The 24,374-nt window shown below is 47.5% G+C and overlaps 1 protein-coding gene across 3 annotated transcripts in view; it reads left to right on the forward strand.

The window, feature by feature from the left end:
* Nucleotides 1-24,374, forward strand: part of Rcor1 (REST corepressor 1) — a 97,912-nt gene that overhangs the window by 65,476 nt on the left and 8,062 nt on the right. Inside the window, exons 9-13 of one of the 3 annotated variants that reach the window (XR_002379353.3) lie at nt 1,439-1,516; nt 1,727-1,784; nt 2,952-3,181; nt 5,240-5,336; nt 5,930-9,405. Coding sequence is in view for 1 of the 3 variants with exons in the window: in XM_021179326.3 (XP_021034985.1) it covers nt 1,439-1,516; nt 1,727-1,784; nt 2,952-3,181; nt 5,240-5,281 (408 nt within the window). In the remaining 2 variants the exon portion in view is untranslated. Of the gene's footprint in view, nt 1-1,438; nt 1,517-1,726; nt 1,785-2,951; nt 3,182-5,239; nt 9,406-24,374 lie in introns of those variants that run through there. The other 2 variants (XR_002379354.3, XM_021179326.3) reach the window with 2 other exon arrangements.

A 24,374-nucleotide genomic window follows, 5' to 3' on the forward strand; every position in this document is an offset into this window, starting at 1 on the left:
TCTCCTACCAGAAGCCCGAATGCTGCCTGTCCTCGGCTCCTGCTGCCTGCCTGTCCTCGGCTCCTGCTGCCTGTCCTCGGCTCCTGCTGCCTGTCCTCGGCTCCGGCTTTCAGGACTGAGGGCTGGGGCTGGAAGTGTCCACTTCCTCAGTGGATGCACTTGTGACAGGAGGTCCTACGTAGAGAAGGAGTGTCTCACGGGACAGATGCAGTATGGCATGTTTACCTTGGGGGCTCACGGGGACAGGAGGGCAGCCACATGGGTTAGGTTGCTTTTTCTTTAAATGCCACACACAGCTGTATCCTGATTTTTATTCAATTTCCTTTCAGGTTGATAAATATGTTGACCACTAAACCTGTCTATTCTAACTCTAAATGTTGGATTCTAGCTCTCCACCTCTCACTGCTGGTTTTTCTGAAGACAAGATGTGCTCTGTAGCCCAGGCTGGCCTCCAACTCCAACTCTTAGTCCACACTTGTGAGTCAGAGGCAGAGCCAGCCTAGGCTACAAAGTGAGAACTTACCTCAAATACCTCAAAGAGCAGAGCAGGCCATCCCAAAGCACTTGACAAATGGAATTTTAAAAAAATGATGTGGGAGCCAGAAGTCGATGTACATGCCTTTACTCCCAGCATTCAGGAGCAGAGGAAGGCCCAGCTCTATTAGTGAGAGACCACCGTCACCTACATAGCGAGATTAAGGTCTGCCATGGCTATATAGTAAGATCCTGTCTTGAGAAAACAGACAGGCAAAAGGAAAAAAAGAAAAGTATATGTTGGTATAAAAGGCTGTTTAAGAAGCCAGGTGGGGCCGGGCGGTGGTGGCACACCAGGCTGGCCTCCAACTCAGTCTTGCTTTTAATGTTACTTCACTAGTAAGATTTCTTCTTAGCCCTGCGATGATGGTGCAGACCATTAATCCCAGCACTTGTGAGGCAGAGGCAGGTAGATCTCCGTGAGTTCAAGAGTTCAAGGCCAGTCTGGTCTACAAAGTGAATTCAAGACCACCAAGAGTACACAGAGAATCCCTGACTCTTAAAAAAAAAAAAAAAAAAAAAAAAAAAAAACAGAAAAGACCTTTTTCTTTTGGTTATATTTAAAAGTGTTAAAGTCAGCCTTCCACCTAATCACACACTGAAAGTGTCCTCCCCTGAGAGCTGCAGGACAAGGACATAGTTGTTTGTTTCTTGGGCATCCATGGAAAATGAAAGAACGTGGCTGAATTTCTGACCTTCTCTCTGTGTTTTATGATTGGGCATAAATAGAAAAGCTAGGTATGCTAAGTCAAGCAAAAAAATAGGAAAAAAATCACTTATGAGAAAAGGAAGGCATTACAGTTGGTCAGTTAGGCTGGGGGGAATTCTGCCATCGTGGTTTTCCATTTTCCCGTCGGTCTTCCTAGCTGTCATGTATTTAAAACAAAGCTCTCTTCTCTCTTAGATTCAGAGCATCAAGCAGACGAACAGTGCTCTTAAAGAGAAGCTTGATGGAGGGATAGAGCCTTACCGACTCCCAGAGGTAGGGTGACATTCTTCTTAGAGTCAGGTCCAGTTAATGTGCTTGAAATGTTGCTATCTGTGTCCTACATAGCTTTAATATGTTGTGTTTTGGAAAGATATAGATATAATTTAAGAAACTAAGTTTATATCAAAATCCTGACATGTAAAAAGTTCACTAAGCTGCCATAAAGATGCATATAATAAGTTGACAATCCATTTGGATATCTAGGTTATTCAAAAATGCAACGCTCGCTGGACCACGGAAGAGCAGCTTCTCGCCGTACAAGGTACGCACACGGGAACTAACTGTGATGCAAGGAAGGGAACTGCGATGTTCCTCTCCGGTGTCCCAGTCCGGCTTCTCCCGGGCATGTGTACTCGGATGCCTGTGTTGTCGCTGAGGAGTGAGCCCAGAGCCATGCCAGGCAGGTGCTGTGCCGCTGTGAAACCCTTCAGTCTGGGCTCCTAGTTTTTGAAACAGTCTCATCTTTGGCTCTGGCTGGCTGTGAACTCAGAATCCTTCTGCTTCAAACTCCCAAGGGCTGGAGCCCCAGGCCCTTCCTGTGTTTTAAATTAGCGTGAAGGCTGTGAGTGTGTTGTAAGTCAGAGTGGCTGCTCCTTGCTCCTTGCACTCTGAGTAGGTGAGCATTAGCATTCGAAGACATTAGAAAGCATTAGAAATGGAAATGCTTTCAAGGCAAAGCAGAACACGCCCACAGCAGCTTGGGTGGTACGACCTGAGAGGTTCCTCTGCCAGATACCTCTAAGGATGGCTGCCATGTTTTTCCACTGCTCTAATATTGTCTGTGCTTAACCCGGTTGTGAGCAAGAGCTTCACCTACTCAGCCACCTCCCAGCCTGAGCTGTTCGTTTTCTTTTTTTTTTTTTTTAATTTTTAATATTTTTATTACATATTTTCCTCAATTACATTTCCAATGCTATCCCAAAAGTCCCCCATAGCGCCCCCCACTTCCCTACCCACCCATTCCCATTCTTTTGGCCCTGGCATTCCCCTATATTGGGGCATATAAAGTTTGCAAGTCCAATGGGCCTCTCTTTCCATTGATGGCCGACTAGGCCATCTTTCGATACATATGCAGCTAGAGACAAGAGCTCCGGGGTACTGGTTAGTTCATCATGTTGTTCCAACTATAGGGTTGCAGATCCCTTTAGCTCCTTGGGTACTTTCTCTAGCTTCTCATGTTCTCTGTTCGTTTTCAAATGGTGACAGCACTTGCTGCTCTTTGGTGGGACCCAAGTTTAGCTCCAAAGGACCCACATGTAATCCCAGTTCCAAAAGATTTGACTCCTCCTTCTAGCCTCTCTAGGCAGTCACATGTGGTACACAGACATACATGCAGGGAAAATGCGCACATAAAATAAAAGATAATTAAAAATTAAACTTTTTTTCTCTTATACTAAATTTTTTTTTAAATATTTTTTTCTGTTCTTAGCCATTAGGAAATATGGGCGAGATTTTCAGGCGATCTCAGATGTGATTGGGAACAAGTCGGTTGTTCAGGTGAAAAACTTTTTTGTAAATTATCGGCGCCGCTTCAACATAGATGAAGTTTTACAAGAATGGGAAGCAGAACACGGGAAAGACGAGACCAATGGGCCTGCTAACCAGAAACCCGTCAAGTCCCCAGACAGCTCCATCAAGATCCCAGAGGAGGAAGATGAGGTAAATGTGGAAGAGGTGGTCTCTTCCCTGCACCAAGCTCACATTCCCAGTCACTCATCAGTATCTGTGCTGACGTGGGTAGCTAATCACTGTGGGCTGCTCACTCCTTAACTACAGTCTAGCTTTATTCTACAATTGTAAACCATCAGAAACTGCTGATGAGTGGCCCACTCAGGAGCCTCAGGGATTGCCATTATCCGGGGCTGCGTACCTTCTTTCTAGGTGAGGCTGAGGTTTAGGCTCTCTTGAGGAATGGCCAACAGCTACGTCCAGCTTATATTACTGTCCAGGGATGGCTAGCTTTAGCTGGTGAAGACAGTTCTAGGTCCTGTGGCTGCTGGGACTTATGTGACAGTGTCTGGCATTGCGATTTTGGAGATGATGACACACTTTTCATCAGGGCTGTCAGGGTGGCTCAGGCTAGAGGCCTGTCCTTCCACTTCCCGTATCAGGACTGCTTACCTCCCACCTCTCCCCACCCCACTCCTGTATCAGGACTGCTTACCTCTGAGAATCAGGCTCGTGAGTACTTTTTTTTTCTTTTAAAGATTTATTTATTTATTTTATGTATATGAATACACTGCAGCTGTCCTCAGACACACCAGAAGGCGGCATCGGACCCCATCACAGATGGTTGTGAGCCACCATGTGGTTGCTGGGAGTGGCCCTCGCATGTCCTTCTCAGTGAGGTTGCGCTCCTATGTAACCGACTCACATCCCCAGTAGCATGTTAGAGCTTCTTTGTGGTGTTGGATCTTTCCTGTGTCTGTTTACTTCAGCATCTCTCTAAAAATACAACAGCAGGGCAGAGCACAGGGCATCACTGACATGTCCTTTTCCCTTCTTCCCACTGTACTCTCCTCTACCTGTAAGCTTTGGGAATCAAAGTTAGTGGGTCACCAGAGTTAGTGGAGTGAACTCCTTTGTCCCCTGAGCCCTCTCACTGGCCCCCGTCTGTGCTCCTCACGTCGCAGCCCTTCTTCCAGCCTCTGTTTCTGCTCTAAGCTTAGTTTGCAGAAGGAGACTTGGCTCATAATGATTTCTGCTCACCAAGAGCCTGGGGGCTTAGCTGGTAGGACGCTGCTTAATTGTCTGGCCAGTGCTCAGAACATGGAGACTTGGTTTCACTGGCTTGTTTATCCTGTTTCTAGCAACTGGGGATATCTGTCCTCACAGGATGGAGGACATCAAAATTTTCCCAAGTGCTACTAATAAAAAGACCTGTCGGGGGCTGGTGAGATGGCTCAGCAGTTAAGACTGCTCTTCCAGAGGTCCTGAGTTCAATTCCCAGCAACCACATGGTGGCTCACAACCATCTGTAATGGGATCTGATGCCCTCTTCTGGTGTGTCTGATGACAGCTATAATGTACTCACATACATAAAATAAATAAATCTTTAAAAAAATAAAATAAAAAATAAAAAGACCTGTCGGTTTTACAGTGTTTTTCCAGCTAAGAAATTGCAGCCCAAGACGTCTGCGGTCTACTACAGAGGGGGATGGAGCAACTGGGTTAGAGATCTCCACCAAAATCAGAAGGACTGACTGTGTTGCCAGAGAGGAGGGCCCGCTTTAGTTAGCAGCTCTTTACAGTGCCGTTTCACCACACTCACATTCTGGATTTTAGCCCAGTTGTGCCTCAGTAGTAAGACACCATGTCTCTTGGATAGTTAGTTTTGAAAAACAAAAGAAACAAGTGAAAAAAAAGTTTTTAATCCTTTAAGGAAGAGTGTGACATACTCCAGGATCCCAGGAGGAGCCAGTACCACCGAGTCCCTCTGAGCAGTGCCTGGGATTATTCCTGCAGGCAAACCTGAGCAGCCTGCTCTCCCGTGCTGTGATGACATGGCTCCTGAGCTGTTTTATCTAACCTTGCAGAGAGAGCATCATAATCTCACATCTTGGCCGATAGGGAAGCTGAGGCTTAGAAAGAGAAAACTGGTCCAACCTGAGCAGCCCCTCCCTGCCTGGGAGCATGAGTCCCGCTGTGCAGTTCTCCCCAGAGCACTGGGTGTCGGTCGTGGCTCTCACTGATTTCCTTCCTTTTTCCCTCCTTTAGGCTGCTTCTGTCCTCGACGTAAGATACGCATCTGCCTCATGAAAACTGTTGGTAGCTTTGAACACTTGGTATGGACGACATGTTATCCAGATATCAGGTATTACAAGACATCACCTAGCCATCTGCATCACATCTCTGTGGACAAGCAGCTATTACCAAAAAAGGCATACACTTCCAGTCCCGTGCTACATCTGCCTTAATTCTTTGCTCGTTCCTCCATGTTGGCACGACTTCCCAGAGAGCTCCGTTGCATCTCATTCTGCCTAAGGGCTGGGGGACCCACGGCCTGCACACCTCCCTCGAGTCTGGGACCTACCCTCCAGTTGGCTCCCCCCCGAGCCCCAACAATGGCAGCTCTCCCAGTCAACAGCTTCAGAACAGGTAGTCTTGAAAGGCCCAGCTCTGTTCCTGCATGGCCTGCAGTTTCTACTTTGTGCATAGTGTAATTCTCAGAAGGCCCAGTAGACCTTCTAGAAAATGTCTCCCCTTCTCTCCTGGGGCAGCCACCTAAGTAAATCATGCTTCTTTGGAAATCACAAGCCCATCAGCAGACCACATCGTCACCTTTATCATACCAAGCTTCCTGATACAACTCCTGTTTCCCTAAGAGAGGACAGAGTTATGGCTGTAGATCAGGTGGCTTCTCTCCCCTTTCTCTCCCCTAACTCTTTCCCTTTTCTCCTTTCCAAGTGGTAAAAGCTCATTTGCAGCAACTGTCCTTGGGCACTGTAGCCTCATGGGAACGTGGACCTCAATGCTTTCTGCCTTCAGCCTTCAGCATTGTAATCCCAGGATGAGGGTGCACCCATCTCTTCTTGATCCCCAGCTGCCACCATCATCCCCAGCTCCGAGAGATTTGGTTCATATCACTGTACCTGGTGCTTGTACATTTGGAATTGGTGCCTTCTCCTTCTGGCAACCATGTTATCAATCCCTTTTCTGTTTAAGTGTCTTACTTAAAGTTTATTGCTTGCCAAAGATGCCATCATTGAGGTGTAGCAGATGGGGAGGGTGTCTGCAGGTTTGAGTGCAGACTTTAAATGTCAGGTCAGCTCAGTAAAGGAGAAGAGAGAAGCTAGGGATGGTTTTCTAGACGCTGCACACCAGTAGCTCTCATCCTCTTGGCGTGCCTGGCCATTGTATGTCACTCCATGTGTCCTTTTGTATCATTTGTGTACTGGTGTGATCACACAAACACTATATCCTGTCTCTTAGCAGCAGATAAGACAGAGAAGTAATGGATGTGTTTGTTGCTTAGTGAGACCAAGATGAAAAGAAACAACCTAGAGTGGTGGTAATGCCATTTGTTTGGACTGGGAACAAGCAAAGGTTGCTAATAAATGTTCTGAGACTTCAGAATCACTTTTGCTCTCTTACCAGACTGTGGGCCTGAAGGGCCTGAGGAGCAGCCGGCTGGGCTGTGTCCTAGCATCCATGGCCACTTGAGACTGCACTAACCATGTGGAAATATCTTTTGTTGTTGTTTTAATATTTTTTCTGCTTTCAATACCAAAAAGAAAAAAAAAAAAAAAAAGAAAAAAAGTAGATGCTTTAAGGTATTTAAGGTATGAATGGAGTTCTTAAGAATTTAAAATATGCAATTAAAATTCGATGTTTTGACTCCTAAGCACCTTCCCCCCTCCCCCCTTTTTTTTAAGTTAGCTGATTTTCTCTTTAGAAAGAGGTTCAGCTGGGGATAGGATGTACATTCTTCTTGAAGTCTGGAGAAAGGTCATTCCAAGGTCAAGTGCAGAGGGACTTTGTCCATCCTGTCTCACACCAGCCCATTGATGAGGAAGAGTCATAGAGACGCGTCAGAAGCACAGCCCGTGGTCCCACCTAGGGACCCAGGGACCCAGGGACCCAGGGACCCAGGGACCCAGGGACCAGTAACAGAGTAACACTAGTAACTTCTCTTGTGCTTTTTATCATAAACCTGCTGTGTAGCTGAAGGGGAAGGCAAGCACGGGATGAAGTTAGCTTCTGCTCTGCGTGTGACTCACAGGGACAGGACACTGAGGCACAAGATAAAACCTTGCTCACCTAGTGTGTTTGCATGCCCTTCCCTCCAGTGAGCAGAGCAGTGCTGTGCTGCAGGGTGGCATCTGCCGGTGGCTCTGTGTCTGTCTTTGTGCCCAGGCTACTTTGCTTACGATGTGTCCCCTCAGCAGTGTTGAGACTTGGTGATCATCTCGGATGGTGTGGCAGGCAGAGCGGCTGTGCCAGGCCCCAGGCTCGTTCTTTCTCTTGGTTGTGAGCTTGGCGTGGTTTCTAGCCATGAAGAGTCCGGTGTCAGGCGGTATGGTTATGACCAGAGCAGCTGATCTTCCCTTTTCTCCAAGGAAGAGAGGCACGTGCCGTTTTCACTTGGCAGAGGGGCGAGAGTGGGCTCTGCCTGGCTGCTGCTGCTGGAATAGTCTCCATGTTTTAAACTTTTCATGACACAGTCCACAGTGATATAAGTCCAAGAAACTGCTTAGCTTTCAAAGCCGAGGGCTCTGGTCTGGACTGTGACTGTTACATGTCAAGAGTTAGGTGCATCAGCAGGTTAGGTTTGGAACATGACACCTGCTTCCGATGGAATGTCACTTAAGCTTTGGGTTCTTAAAAATTATCAATGTGAATGTCATAATTATATATTTTTGTGGGAAAATCTTCTAAATATAAGTTATTGTGCAAAATATAGTATCATGGACACAAACAATAGTCTAGGTTTAGTTTAGAGATCCCTAAAGATATAAACTGTATTGCATATGCATTAAAAGTTTGTTTTATTTAATTTTCTGTGAACATGTAAAGTGTTTAGGTAATTCTTTTCCCTTATCCACGTAAGCACCTGTTACTTGAATATTGTGTTGACCGGCCAGCGGCAGTGATCAATGCTGCGCTCTAGCTCTTTCCCCGAGGCCCGCGCCTCGTTGTGCTGGTCAGATGAGTGTTGGCACACAGTGGGTGCTGTGTCAGATGAGTGTTGGCACACAGTGGGTGCTGTGTCAGAAGTTCACAACAGAGGGTCACAGCACACCCACTGCCTCTTTGTTTATTTGTCAAAACAGCTTCCTAAGAAGGTTTCAGAGAGTTTTGTAAGACCTTCCCAATGGTGGTTACAAACCTTAATCAAAAACACAGAAGGTGGCAAAGCTTACTGTGGTGGGCTCATGAAGCAGGAGACCTGTTAGACAGTTTCCCAGCGCTGCCTCCGAGTGAGCTAAGTGACACTTTAATTCAGCTCCGCCCTCTTCATCTTTCTCACTATGAGATGTACTATTGGTATAATTGCACACCAAAAATAAGCCAAACAGTGCATTACACTAACTGGATCCCTGCTTTCATGGAAGCAAAGGAAAGACAGGTCTCACGTCTCTGTCCTGTTTGTACACCTAGTGACCCAGGATTCAAGTTTTTAGTATCAAGTAAACTTTGCCTCAGACTGACTGAAGGCAGCTGTAGGTCATCTGAGTCTAACGATCGTGTGCAATGCCCTCCCCGCCTCTCCCGGGTCTTTGCAGCTCCCCCCCCCCCCCCCCCCCGTAGTAAAGCACAAGTGCAGGCGCGTCCGTCCGTCCGTCCCGGCTCAGAAGGAAGGTCAGTAGTCTATGCATGTTGTAAGATAATGAGTGTTTACAGTCGCCTTCTCTAAAGTGAGCGTTCATACTGGAGTGGATAGCATTCCATTATGTAGACTTCAAACTTTGCTAAGTGCTTTTTAGATTGCTTAAAAATTTTTCAAGATTTTAAAAGATGTATAAGGTTAAGTTTGCAAATATAACGGAAATGCTGTATATCTTTTGAAGTGATAAAATCCATGTTAAAATTTTAAAGAAAATATGTTGTAATAATGCTGTTGTAAGTAATATTTCCATGTCTCTCTGCTTGTTTTCTAGTTCAGCACAGTCATTGTGGTGAATGTCCATAGCATTATAATTGCTTAGCCATTGAATTATAATATTTGTTAGTGGAGATTGGGAAATTTATTTGTGAGATTCTGCAGAATTCATTTTTCTATTTCCAATATTTGCTGAAGTTAAATAAAAATTTTCAAGCCATTGATGTAATAAAATACGAAACAAAACACCGTAATGCATCGCTCTGTCAGTCTTGCTGCAGAATGGTGGTGTTCCCTCCTTCCAGGCAGGCCTCGGGCGTCGGAGTGTGTTACCGTCCCAGTGTTAGACCCGGTGAGACAAACATCTGGGGTGACTATTGCTCTTAGCTGTTATCTCTACCAGCATGGTCTGAGAGCCTTCTTGTGACTGGCTTATAGCTGGCATCAAATGCACTGTGTCTTTCATAAAGTTTGTGATGTTGAAGTCTGAAGGGCAAAGGTCAGGTAAGAGGGGCCTTTGTCATTAGCAGTTTGTCTGTCCCAGCTTGATCAGGCTTTGGCCCTGAATAGTCGCTGCTGGGGCAGCGAGGAGCGGACCACTGCCTTTGTTGCCTCTTCTCAGCAAGGTATAACCTCAGTCCCCAAGCCGTGGGAGTAAGCAGCCTCTGGGGCCATCCCTTCTCTAGCCAGAAGGCGAAGGTTGCCTAGACACTGTGCTAGTGAGCGTTCTCTGCCCTAGCCCTGCCTAACTGCCTCACAGTGGTTCTTTACTGCCATAGAGTGCTGTAGGAAAGAAGGCTTATCGGTGCACAGTTGGGGAGGTCTTCATTCATAACCTCTTGCCTTAAAGTTGTTTGACAGTGTCTCACTGTGTAGCCTGGTGGCCTCTTTGAAATATCATGATAGGGGAAGATGCAGCAGAGCAAAGCCATTCCCTTCCTATCCGAGTCAGCCAAGGAAGAGCAGATGGGAAGCCCAAAGGCCGACACTGCCACAACCCCCGAGAAGGAAGCCCCAGGACCCCACTGGGCCCCAACTCTCAAAGCTTCCCTTCCTCACACCCCATCAGTCTAAGGTGGGCTTAAGCCCTTATTTTTATAAATGAGCTTTGGCATACCAGCACATGGTCTACAGCAGCTAACTACTACAGGAATCTAAGGTTCAAAGCCAACATTGCCTCAAACAAAACTTGTAATAAGTGGATGGAATCCCTCTGTGTGGGTCTGTGTCAGCTAGGAAGTTGTGTAAGAATGAGAGGCCCACCCAGTAGCCTCAGACTAACATCCCACAGTAACAAAAAGGGAAAACCTATGTCAGGGATAGCAGTGCACACACAGCTCAGAACCAGCACTGCAGGAATGCCTGCAGGAAAGGCCATAGCACGCGTATGCCTGAAGAGTCTTCTTGGGGCTTGTCCTGACAAGATACCATGTGTTGTGGGGAACCTGAGAGCAGCATTCTAGAGATGAGATAAGGCTCTGAGGATTTAGTGCCAGACTGGTGGTGGTGGCCAGTGAGCAAAAAAACCCGAAAAGGAACAAATGTGGAGGCTGGAGCCTGGGGCGTCTCCCAGGAGATGGAGAAAGAAGCCGGCAGGAAACATGGATGGGCGGGGTCTGCCGGAGATGACCATGTGTCTGCTACGACAGCTACAGAGAAAGAGCCATTCGAGCATGGGCTTTATTGACTTAGAAGACTAGCTCGGAAGGAAAGACCCTTTCAAAGACTAGCATAGCTGTACAGAAGTTTCAAGTAGGTGAGGAAGGCTTCATGTCCCCAAATCAAAGACATGAAGACCTCAGGGCAAGGCCCACTTCCTCCCATCCAAACATAGGAGGCAGCTGTACCTGTGCAGGAATCTACAAGACCACCTGGTTTTTTGAGACAGGGTTTCTCTGTGTAGCCCTGGCTGTCCTGGAACTCACTCTGTAGACCAGTCTGACCTCGAACTCAGAAATCCGCCTGCTTCTGCCTCCCGAGTGCTGGGATTAAAATTAAAGGCATGCGCCACCATGCCCAGCCTTTAAATCTTATTTTTAATGATTGTTTTTTTTAATGCTTTAACCTCTTTTAGCACACCACCCACCAGAGGTAGTGGGAGAGAAAAGATACGGGGGAAGTGGACCTATTTAGAAAGGTTCTTTGGAGCAACTCCTGTCTGTGTTGTCAGGAAATCGGCAGTTCAGTTCACAGGTTCGCAGCGTCAGCTCGATCCACCCACAAACACCTCAGGGATGCACCAGCGTCCAGTTCAGTAGCGTCAGGATAGCGAACAGGAAGCAGCAGCAGATGTGGCGCTACCCAGCAGAGACAGCCAGGCCTCAGCCTCAGCGTGAGTCAGCAGGAGGGACCAAGAGTGACAAGAAAAGTTCTCAACTGTGCCTCTCTCAGAGAAGCAAAGATCAGGAGACACAAGACCCACAACCATTGATCGGCTAGATCTGTAAGCAAGCCTAGCTCTGTCACCGAGCATGGAGTCCTAGCTATACCCTCCAAACGTCACGTGTCCTCCACTGGTCTTGCCTCAGCACAGTTCTTGTCTCAACATGTACATTGGTCTCAGCTGACATCACTCTGCCAATCAGCCCAAGTCCAAGAAAGTGACAACCCACTACCAGAAGTGACAAACACCACACTACCAGAGGTGACAAACACCACACTACCAGAGGTGACAAACACCACACTACCAGAGGTGACAAACACCACACTACCAGAAGTGTTTGGTGAGTTTCTCTAGAGTCCCGACAAAGAGATCTCAGCTATGTAATGGAATGCAGACCAATACATGCGGATCATAAGCGAAGAATCTTTTCTTGTGTGTCCTTTCATGGTCTTGTTTTAACAAGACATCCTTCTCCTGTGTCTGCTTCAGCTAAGAGTTCCTTTACGAGACTACGTTACTCTGTCACCCGTGTCTACTTCAGGAAAACACTCCTTCATGTGTTCGCCCCAGCAAAACACCATCCAACACAGCTGACTTTCCAAAGAACCCTTACGTTTCCACGTTCTTTACCTCACTCTCAGTCATGTCTAGCCCATTTCATCTGTAAACAGGAAGAAGAGTGAGCCTGGCCAGTGAGACCCAGTTGTCTTGTGTGGCACAAAGGCTTCCTATGGATGGGGTTGAACTGTTGACTTTATAAAGTAGTTTTCAGGACCCCTGTGGGGGGAGCTGAGATGTCCATCACTCACCTTTAAATACTCATTTGGACAATTATTACCCACCTCCCACTTCACCCTGAATATGACACCCCCAGCTCTTGTCTGACCTAGTGTGTGCATGCATGCATGTGTGCCAAAGACTTGCTGTTAGTTTGTTCGGATTGGTAAAACCAAATAAGGCATTACCTCCACCACACGTCTGCTCCCATAGTTCAGGGCTACTTTCAGGGAATTCCTTGCTGCATTTTCCCCCATAGCCTCTTCCTGGAAGGTCTTTGAGATTCTCCAAGGCCATAGAGATCACCCAGCCCTTTCTTATGTGTGAGACCTGGCCCTCTGTGGCCTGAGAAGGCCTAGTGATCAGCAGTCGACACTCTGTGAGACCAGAGAAGGTACCAATTCTGTGTGCCACCAGATAGCCGCAGCAAGACCCCAGGGTGGGACTTGGCCTATCACTGCCCCCTGCCGCAGGGTTCTCTGGTGACTTCTCTTTCTCAGGCTTTCTAAGGTCATCAGGATTATGGCTCCCCATGGAGTCCCCTCCAGTTATGAGTGCCTTGCGTTTCCCTTTAGCTGTCAGGATGTTTTGCTATCTGGTACAGACTACTTAGAAAGAAAGACAGGCTTTTTTTCATGTATAATTTTGAAGGCTGAAAGGTCACGTAGCACAGTGCAGGTTGAAGTGAGGACACCTTGGTGACATCCCATCAGGATGGTTGGCAGTGGTAAGAATGTGCATGAGAGAATGAGTAACCGTGGGAAACAGACTCACTCAGATGCTGTTCTTACAAGAAACTCAGAATCCACAAGAATCTTGTAAGAACAGGACCTCCACTGACCAAGGGCCTTGACTAGCTTCCACTTTAAAGGTTCCATCAGCTCCCATCCTGCCAGCTCTGAACTGTGTCTCGGTTGCCTTGGTCAGTGGAACCAGCACAAGGTTGGCAAGGGAATTGGGCTCCCCTCCTGCTGCTAAGTCTACATCCTAAGATGTTTCAACCAACCTGCTAGAAATGATTGACAAGGCCAGCAGTCACCAGACCTAAGTATAAAGCCACAAGAGGTCATGGGACCCTGAAAAGGCTGAAGAAGTCTCATAATGACAGAGTGGGTAAACCCATCCAGGTGAGCACTGACCGTAGGGACAGTGGCTTCTGATGGCAGCTATTGTCTGGTGGTGTACTTTGTTAAGTAGTAACAGATGGCTAACAGTTGGAGAGGATGGGGAAGATTCGGGCTACAGAAAAGGGCTAATTTCTTGAGTTTTGGAGCCTGGGGTGCTGCCTGCATGCAAATCTCTCCAAGACGGGGCCCCAAGCTCCTTCTTAGAAGCAACTTTAGCCCAGCTCCTGACACTTGGTCACCACTCTGGCTCTATAAGGCACGACTCAGAGTCCCCCATGTGACACCCACTCATACAAACAAGTATTGACCACTGCTTGGGACCACACCTCTGACACCCAGAGCCAGGAGTGGAACCAAGAGCTAACAAGGTACACACAACACTCTGACCAGCCCTCTCCCATGCTGCTTCTGGATCCTGGTGGTTGAATACTTCGCATTAGGGAGACTCAATCAAAGTGCTCTCCCAACCTTGGGCAATAGTGTTCTCCCACTGTGTGACACCTGCTTCCTACCTGTCCATTTGCATGGCCTACCTACTCCACTAGATGCCAGATATATCTGCTGAGGTCTCCAACATAAAACTGGGGCGGGGGTACAGGAGAGAATGGGGTTCAGCAGGTTCCCAGCCATGGGCCAGTCTCACAGAGGCACACAGTGAGTCGGAATGCTCTGACAGCCCTGCAGGTTCTTCCAGGACCAGCTCCCTGGGCAGCAGGCAGGATGGCGCTGCCCTAGCAAAGTGCTAGCTGAATTTAAGTTGCTAAGACTCGGGGAAAGACGAATTTCTTTTTCAGTTATCAGCAGGTATTTCTGCAGCCTGCCGAGTAGTACCTGGTGGGTAACAACAAAATCCCCAAGTTCTAGTCAGAGAGATAAGGAAGTGGGATGCCCCAAGCTGGGGGAGAGAAGAGCTTTCCTGGGACAAGATTGGTTGGTGTCTGGAATGACTGCAAAGAATGAGTCAAAGAATAACCATAGGCCACTTCCCCACTTGACCGAGAGAGACCCTTCCTGTGTGCAGGCCAACAATCAGGCCTGTACACTTCAAGAGACTGAGCCTAACTTACCTGGGGTCATGATTCATCCAGGCACCAACCTGCAGCACAGGCAGAGAGAGGGGACCCCACCCAGGTTGGGGCATGGAGCCTGTCCCAAAGCCCATGCTATCTTCGAATGCAGTTTCCCACAGAAAGAGCGGAGTCTTGGGGAAGGGACCAGATTCAGGGGCAGAGGAAGGATGCAGAGATCTGGGAATCTTGCCAAAGACCCAAGGAGCATCCAGAGCAATGGTGTCTTAGCTGGTGGCTTAGCAGCCAGGTTAAAGCCTCCCACTGGCCTAGTGGGACAACTGCCATATATACAAAGCCATGAAAAATGTCTAGGAACCCAAAGGATTATAACAATATTTTTAATTTTTTTTCTTTCCTTTGGGGAGGAAGGCACACATGCCCGTAGTATGCATAGGTGCAGAAGTAGAAGACAGCTTTATGGAGTTGGTTCTTGTCCACTGTCACGTAGCTTCTGATGAGGGTGCTGTTGGCAAGCATCCTTACCCACTGAGCCATCTTGCCAGCCCGGGGATATTTTTGTGAGCACCTGTTAAGCACTGTTGGAGATGTAAGGGTATCAAACAGATCCAACTTTTATCCAGACCGTAGAGAACAAACTGTTCCTTGTAGAACTTCATCGTCTCCCACGCTGTAGAGTTAGGGAATCCCCAGCTTGTCTCTAAGGCATGGATGATCCCCTCTGATCAGTGACAACCCATCAGGGGAGGCTTAACAGAGAGAGAAGGCACCAATAGAGACAGCTGGGCCTGAAGCCCCTTCACACCTTTGTCATAGACACCTGTCTTTCAGCAGTCAGGAACCTGGACCCCAGGAATCTGTCAGGAATGCCACATGAGACCACTGTCACACCAGCAGAACCCATGATGGGGCATTTGGGAACTCTTCATCTCTGGAAGCCCACCATAAATTGTCAGTTTCTGTCAGTTCCAGCTCATAATGAGGTAGTAACTGCCCAGCTTCCCCTGGTCTGTGGCAGCCATCTGTGTGTTCTTGGAACAGACTAAGCGGCCAGAAATCAAGTCACACCACACACACAAACACACACACGACACACCACACACTTGCCCTCTCTGCCCTAGGGCTACAGCAACTTAGGGAGCATTTCAATTACCCCTTCAGTGGAAGGTAATGACACATCTGTAGTCCTGGTGCTTGGGAGCTGAGGCAGGAGCATTACTAGTTACTATGACTTTGAGGCTAACCTGGGCTTCAAAGCAAGATGCTTTCCAAACAAACGGGGCTTGGGAGGCGTTTCCTGTTAAGAGCACTGGCTGTTCTTCCAGATGACCTAGGTTCAGTTCCCAGGACATACATGACAGCTCACAGTTCCAGGGGCTCTGGCCACCCTTACACAGACATGCAGGCAGAACACCAATATCCATAAAAGTATAAAAGTAAATCTAAAAAAAAAAAAAAAGAAAAGAAAAAAGAAAGAAAAGAAAAGTACAGCAAAGTATTTCAAGCAGCATGAATGGGCTGGGAAGGTGGCTCAGACGTTAGAGGTGTGCACTGCCCTTGTGGAGGAACCACGTTCAGATTTCAGCACTCATGTCCCAGGCTCTGAACTGCCTGGGACACCAGTCCTGGAGGCTCTGGTGCCCACTTGTGGCCTTCTAGCAACCTGCATTCATGGTCACCTACTCTCTGGTGCCATCTTCTGGCCTTCTAGCAACCTGCACTCATACTCCTACTGACAAGGAAATAAACATAGCTTTTGAAAAGGGGGTACTAGTACTGTGGTGGCACTAGCCTTTAATTCCAGCACTTGGGAAGCAGAGGCCGGGCAGGCTAGCCTTTCTCTGTGAGTTCAAGGCTGTGTAGAGAGAGACCCCTGTCTAGGGATTAGGGGACACTGTAGATGACTCAGCAATCATGACTAGTTGCTGTTCTTGTAGAGCAAGGTTTGGTACCCTGCACTCAGGAAGGATAGAAACGGAACCTCAAAGCATAATTGTGGTATGTCACAATCATCTGTGATTCCATCCAGGGGATCCTGCATCCCCTTCCGGCTTCTGTAGGACCAGGCAGGTATGTGGTGCACAGACATATGCAGGTTACTACTCATACATAGAATACAAAAGTTAAAAACTTAAGCAAGAGAAAAACCAGCTACAGCATGATTCGTCGTGGCCGGAAGGTAGAAGAAGCCAGTGTTCATAGTGACTGGCCAGTGAGATGCATGCACGTTAGCACACTGCGGTTCACCCTCAGTGTGTGTGAGAAGGCGTGACAACCCAGAGTCTATGCTAAGTGAGACAAGTGACAGAAAGTAAAAGGACTAGGCTGATAAAGTCTGTATGTCTTGTGTGTCTCCGATGAGGAGGGTCTTACCCAGTTCAAGTTGGTCTGGGACTCTGAATGTAGCTGCATCTGGCTTTGAACATCAGATCTGCTTCTGCCTCCAAAGCTCTCCACCACAGGAGTTCTAGGAACCAAACTCAGGTCGCTCAGCTCAGCAGTAAACACCTTTGCCTCCTGCGCCTCTCGCTGACCCTACACATCACCTGGTCAGAGCATAGAATAGCTTCAGTAGGGTGCCAACAGGGCTGTAGCCAGCGTTCTGTTAGTGGGGCGCCTGCCTACAGAGCAGGAAGCCCTGAGTTCGGTATCTAGTGCAGTGTTAAACCTGGCAAGGTAACACACAACTGCACGCTGGAGGTGGAGGCAGGGGTATCAGAAAGTTAAAGTCATTCTTGGCTAAATAACAAGTTCAAAGCCAGCCTACAATAATGAGCTCCTACCTCAATAATCATAGTGACGAATTGGTTATATAAAAAAGTATAGATTTTTTTTCTTTTTAGTCAATAGCATAAAACCAAGAGGAGTGAAGCTACATTTTATATACAGTCGACATCAACCTAATCACCTGAAAATAGACATTTATCTTCTCCCATAGAGAAGAAAATAAGTTTACCAAATAGTAGACACATTTGGAAACCGAAGGGAGGGACAGAGGCAGAGAACTGCAAACCCGGGGCAGGAGGGCGACCTGGCTGTGTGCTGCTCCCTCCACTGCCCTCTGACCCTCCTGGCAGCTCTCTGCAAAGTAACTGCCTCTGGTTAGCAGTGAACTCCACGCTGTGTGGGTGGCTAGAGCGGAGGTGGACTACACGTCTTCCACCTTGGCATTCAGAGTTACTGAGTAGTTTGTTTTTCTTCAGACCCAGCAAATCTGGGTGTGGGATATGCGCCCACAATCCTAGTACTCAGAAGCAGGAGGATCGTGAGTTCGAGCCCTGCCTAGGTCACAGAATGAGTTTGAGGCTAGACCGGACAGCTTAATGAGATTCCTTAGTGGTTCGAAGGTAAATAGATACTTGGGGAAATTACATGTGCCTAGCATGCACAGGCCCTAGATTCAGTCTCCAGTAAGGAAATAAAACAAACAGAGCACACAAGGAGACTTTCTGCTAGTGTTCTCCAAGATAGAGCAGGGCTAAGGATACTCATATCATGTAAAGTAACCGTGTTTTCATTTAAGACATGGTCTCACTCTGTAGACCAGGCTGGCAGAGAACTCAGTGTGGCCCCGGCTGATCTCAGACTTTCTCTGGTTCTTCTCTCTTAGTCTCTGGAGGACTGGGATTACAGATCGCCTAGATCTAGATTTTATGAGGTTCCGTTCGGTTTTTTATTGTGTTTTTTTGTTTGTTTGTTTGTTTGTTTTTTGATAGGGTCTTAATCTATATCTCAGACTGACCTTGAATTTGCCCTGTAACACATAGGCTGGCCTCAAACATCCAGTCATCCTGCCTCTGCTGCCTGTGTACAGGTATCACAACTTAGGTTATCCTGCTAGATTCTAGATCAAATGAACCTTTGAGTCATAAACTTGTTTTTGCAGTAGACAACAATGACTTTATAATGATAACAGCAATGGCTTTATCCTTGTCGACTTGACGGGCTTTACGGTTACCATGGAAACACATCTATGTGTGTTGAGCGGACCTTTTCAGAAGGTTTATAACAGATGAGGAAAAACCCACCAAGAATGTGGGTGATACCATCATGGGGTAAGGTACCAAACTGAATAAAAGGGAGAGTGCTGGGGGATGGGGTGGCTCAGTGGGCAGATGCTTGCTGAGCAAGCAGTGGCCTGAATCCCAGCAACGACATAAAAGCTGGACACGGCAGCAGCTGTGTGTTATCCCAGCTCTGAGAGGCAGACAGATGGACCCCAAGGGACTCATTGGCCAATCTAGCTAAACTTGTGCACTCTGGATGCAGTGAAAGACATTGTCTCAGGAAGTAAAGGAGAAAAGCCATTGGGGAGGACATCCCAGTGTCAACCTCTGACCTGCACACACACCTGCATGGGCAAGCATACCCCAACATGCACACACACAGAGTATGAGCTGAGAACCAGCATTCACTTTCTATGCTTCCCAAGTGGATACAGTGTGCCTCGCAGCGCCCCCCAAGGCTGACAGCCTACCTTCCCCAAGACAGCAGGGGCACTGCACCCCTGAAACTTTCAGCTAAAACCAAACCCTTCTTCTCTCAATTTGCTTCTTTCAAATTTTCTTAAAATGCATTTTTCTTTTACACATGTGTGTATGTGAACTGTGTGCATGCCCAGAGCCTGTAGATATCAGAAACCAGAGTTTCAGGTGGCAATGAGCTACGATATGGGTCCTGGGAATCAAACCTGGGTCTTCTGCAAGAACAGCCAGTGCTCTTAACCACTGAGCTGGTTCTCTCCAGCCCTCAAGTCATATCTTGTCAGGCATTTGGTTACTCTAGGGATGAAAGTAACTACTGCAGTAACAGGGTTAATTCTTTGAGAGAATAGAATTGTTGTAAACATGTGCACCCGTATTGGGCACCCAAATATATTAAGCAAATATTAAAGTGAGAAACCGAAATAGCAAGAGATTTCAGTAACCCACTTTAGCTATTGTGCCAGGTCACTGGGATGAGAAATCCACAAGGAAGCAGTACTATGGACCAGATGGACCTGACAGCTAAACCCAGAGCATTCACTTGACAGCATAAGATGAGTCTTGTCAAGCACGTACAGACTTACCAGACTAGAGATCCCAGCGTTAAATCCATGCCTCTGTGGTCAGTTAACCCTCACCAAGCCGGTCAAGTACACACTGGGGGAAGGGTAGCCCTCAATAAATGGTATTGACAAAACCACAGCTGTGTACGAGACCCTTACCACCTGACACGCAAAGTGGATTAAGGATTTACATGAGGCCGCAGACAGAAGCCAGAGGACCCTGGACTGAGCCGAGGCCTGGGTGTTGAACTCAGCGGCTGTTGCTGTAGCGATCTACCAGTTCCTTCTGGGTGAGTCAGGTTCTGTCCTCAGGTTTGACAGCCTTCTAGAGAGGTTGGCCCCTTTGTTATTATTTGTTACTATTCTCCGACACCTTCACCCTTTGCAACTTTTATTTCCCACAGACTTTGTTGATTTCTGTTTTAATTACATTTTTATTTTCGTGTCTCACAATAGGTCAGAGGACAACTTGCAGGAGTCTGTTACCTCTCTCCTCCCTTTGGGTACTGGGAATTGAACTCATGCTGTCTGGCTTGGCAGCAAGCACCTTTCCCTGCAGAGCCGGCCCACCAGTCCTGTTGTTTCTCAGACAAGTATCATATTCCAGACCAGCTTCAAAAGTGACTTTAGGTAAAGATGACCTTAAACTGGGCCTCCTGCCTCTACTTCCTGGGTCCTGAAATTACAGGCCCGGGCAACTATGCCTGGCTCCCCGCTGGCTTCTGATTGTTGTCAAGGCATTTATTTCTATATGAAGTCTTTCTTCCTTATATTTAATATAGGCGTCTGTGGACAGTATTGACTTCAGTCTTGCCTATTAATTCAAATCTTAATAATCTTGTCTTTTTATTTTATTATTTATCTATCTATTTATTTTTGTTTGTTTCTGATTTGGTTTGGTTTGGTTGATTTTTTTTGTTTTTAGACAGGGTCTCTCTGTGTAGCCCTAGCTGTCCTGAAACTTGCCCCGTAGACCAGGCTGGCCTCAAACCCAGAGATCCACCAGCCTCAACTCTTGTCCTTTTAAAATATTTGGGGTGTGTGTGTGTGTGTGTGTGTGTGTATGTGTGTGTGTGAATGTATGTAGGTGCACATGTGCATACAGGAGCCCATGGATACTGTTGGATCCACCCTGGAACTGGAGTTATGGATACTTGTGAGCCTGTGGGTGCTGAGAACCAAACATGGTGCTTCTAACTGCTGAACTTCCTCCGGCCCTGACACTCCCCTTTTCACTAGCATACTTTGATGTTCAAAGCAAGTGCAGCTGAGCCTGGCAGTGCATACCTCTAACCTCAGACTTTGGAGGTGGAAGCTGGACCTTCAAGAGCTCGAGGTCACTCTTAGATACATAGTGACCTGTGGACCACAGGGGACCCTGTCTGAAAAGCAAACACACAAACTAAAAAAGTCAAATTAGATGCCTCCCCTAAGACAAGCGCAACTGAGAACCGAGGGGCGTCTGATATTGTTGGGCTGCAGTGTGCTGCCCATGTGCTCTCCCACCCGCCTCTGTCTTCCACTTCTGCTTCATCTGATGCTTTTAAGTGTTCTGTGTGATCCAGTTTCCTTCCACATTCGCGTTTGCCTGTAATTTGCAATACACAGGCATTGTATTACAGATGATGTGTGTAGGTCCACTTTCAGATAACTCTTCTCTGGGCGGGTGAATGCCCTTTCCTAATAGCACTGATCCTCTGGCCCATTCCTTAGACTGTTGCTCCATTGGCTTTGTTTGTGAACGTGTGTGTGTGTCTGCACAATGCATACAGAAGCTAACATAATTTAACAAACTGCTCTTTTTAAATCCCGGTATCGGGCTGGAGAGATGGCTCAGTGGTTAAGGGTACTGACTGCTCTTCCAGAGGTCCTGAGTTCAATTCCTAGCAACCACTTGGTGGCTCACAACCATCTGGAATGGGATCTGATGCCCTCTTCTGGTGGGTCTGAAGGGAGTAACAGTGTACTCATATACAATTAAATAAAAAAAAATCTTTAAATCCAGGTAGCACTTTGAAGACTGAAGCAAGAAGATCAGCCATTATTATTTCAAGGCCAGCCTGGTGTGTAGAATTAAGATTCTTGCCTTGATTGGAAGGAAATAAGAAATGATGGAGAGAGAAGAGAAAGAAGGAGGGTTGGAGGAACAGCTCAGCCGTTAGGAGCAACGCTCTTGCAGAGGAAACTGGTACCAGGCCCAGAATACACATGGTGGCTCACAGCTGCCCATAACTCCAAGGGGATCCGGCACCCACATCTGGCTTCCATGGGCTCCCAGCTTATGTGTGCAATCCCATAGGCCAGAGGCTCCATTTTTCTAAAAAGTCATGAAGAGAGCCAGCGTGCTGTCTCAGAGGGTCAGGGCACTTGCCGCCCAGCCCAATGACCCACGTGGTGGAAGGAGAGAACTGATTCCGGCAAGTTGTCCTCTGTCTTAGTCAGGGTTTCTATTCCTGCACAAACATCATGACCAAGAAGCAAGTTGGGGAGGAAAGGGTTTATTCGGCTTACACTTCCATGCTGCTGTTCATCACCAAAGGAAGTCAGGACTGGAACTCAGACAGGTCAGGGAGCAGGAGCTGATACAGAGGCCATGGATGGATGTTCTTTACTGGCTTGCCTCCCCTGGCTTGCTCAGCCTGCTCTCTTATAGAACCCAAGACTACCAGCCCAGGGATGGTCCCACCCACAAGGGGCCTTTCCCCCTTGATCACTAATTGAGAAAATGCCTTACAGTTGGATCTCATGGAGGCATTTCCTCAACTGAAGCTCCTTTCTCTGTGATAACTCCAGCTGTGTCAAGTTGACACAAAAATAGCCAGTACATCCTCTGACCTCTGCACGCGTGGGTTGTGGTGGCTCGTGGGTCCTTACTTCGCAAAGTAAATTAAAAAAAAAGTGTTAAGGCATAGAGGTCCCATAACCAAAGCAATGAACAGATTTCATCTCCCTTCTGATGAGACCAACTACTCATAAAGATGGTGTTGGGGCCACAATGGTGCAGTCTGAATAGGACCTGGGAAATTAACAGTTTTGAGAAAAAGGTGGTCGTATTTCTGTGAAACTAAGATGTCAATGCTAATTCCTTCTCAAGAGCTGGGGTTACAGCTCAACTTTGGAGCCCTTGCCTCACAGGCTGGAGGCCCTGGGTTCCTGGTACTTGAAAAAGAAATTGCTAATCAGTTAGTAATGCAAACAAGGCACAGATACTGATGGGGAAAGGCCGAGGCTCATGGGTCCACTGTGTGGTTCTCCAGGAGAGTGGGCGTGGTGTGGGGGGAGCAGTCAGCCTTGGTTCCCATTTGATGTTACTATAGACCCAGAAAGGCTGTTTTCTAGGAGCTAGAAAGACAGCTCAACAGTTAAGACCCCAGCTACTTCTTCAGAGGCCGTGGGTTCGGTTCCCCACACAGACCTGGCTCCTCTCAGCCAGTTTCAGGTAACCTGATACTCTCTGACCCATTAGAGCAGTAGACCCACATGGGATACACAGACAATCATGAGGCAAAATGCCCATACACACTGGGCGTGGTGGCGCACGCCTTTAATCCCAGCACTTGGGAGGCAGAGGCAGGCGGATTGCTGAGTTTGAGACCAGCCTGGTCTACAGAGTGAGTTCCAGGACAGCCAGGGCTACACAGAGAAACCCTGTCTCAAAACAACCCGGAAAAAAATGGTGACTCACCTGGCATAAGAGAAGAGCACTCACTTTAAAGGGGATGATTTGAAGGCATTTAGTGTGCCCATCATGGACCCAGCCACCACCTCTCCCATTCTTCACCCCCAGAATAAAACCCTATGCCACTAAGTACTGACTGTCATCCTCTTTCTCATCCCCAGCAATTATGAATCTGTTTTCCATTTCTGTGGGAAATTGCTGCCTATTTGAGGCTGGCTTATTATGCCATTTTCCTTTGTGTATATTTGAATTATCATCATTAAAATATTTGCAGCTTGCAGCACCCACTTCCTGGATCACTGAGGTTGTTTTGGCTGAAAGTAAAAAAAAAAAAAGAAAAGAAAAAAAACATAGTTCACGTTACACTTGGGCATATGCAACCATGCACACACACACACAAACACACACGGGCGCATATGGGTACATGGGTGAGCGCTAGTACATGGGTGGGGCGTGGACAACACAGCAAGACAGCAGGCAGAGGCTGTAACAGTCCTAGGAGTGGGCAGGCATGGGGCCTGAGTCTTGACTGCAGTAGGGGTTCTGACCCCACCATATGCCTTCCGATGCCATCTTTGGGGTCCACCTGGCTCCAGCAAATGGTCTTGCTGCTTCTTGAGCATCCTATAGGACAGGTTGCCCCCATCCTATGTGCTTGTCCCTCCTTTGTGCCCCGTGGCCCCTGGAGAGCATCCTACGCCTTACTGCCTACATCTCCTCCCTACACGCTCAGAATCTGCAGGACTTTCACACTTGCCACCTGTGCCCACTTGCATGTGAACGGCCACCACAGGCTCCTGTATTTTAATGGTTAATCTCAATTGGTGAAACTGTTTCAGAAGGGTCCAGGTGAGTTGTGACCCTTGTCTGAGGAGGTGTGTCACCAGAGATAGATTTGAGGTTTCAAAAGCCCAAGCCATTCCCAGGGTGCTCTTATCTCTAGCTCTCTCTGATCTCTACAAGTAAGCTCTGAATGACTAGACTGGTGCCGTGCCTGCTGCTATGCTTCCCACCACGAGGGTCAGGAACTCTAGCCCTTTGAAACCATATGCCCCTGATAAACTGTCCTGTAAGTTGCCTCTGTCATGGGGTGTTTTATCAGCAATAGAAAGGTAACTAAGACATCATCCAAGGCAGGAACTGTGAGAGAGACTTCTGGGTCTTGGGAACAGGACCAATGCTGAATTAGCCTCTACTAAATGCAAGCCTTACTAAACTCAACTTATTTCTAAAGTAGGGGTGCAGAAGGCCCGAGGCAAGGGTGAGGG

Source organism: Mus caroli, unplaced genomic scaffold, assembly GCF_978045245.1.
Source record: "Mus caroli unplaced genomic scaffold, Mus_caroli_1 scaffold_14, whole genome shotgun sequence".
NCBI lineage: Eukaryota > Metazoa > Chordata > Mammalia > Rodentia > Muridae > Mus > Mus caroli.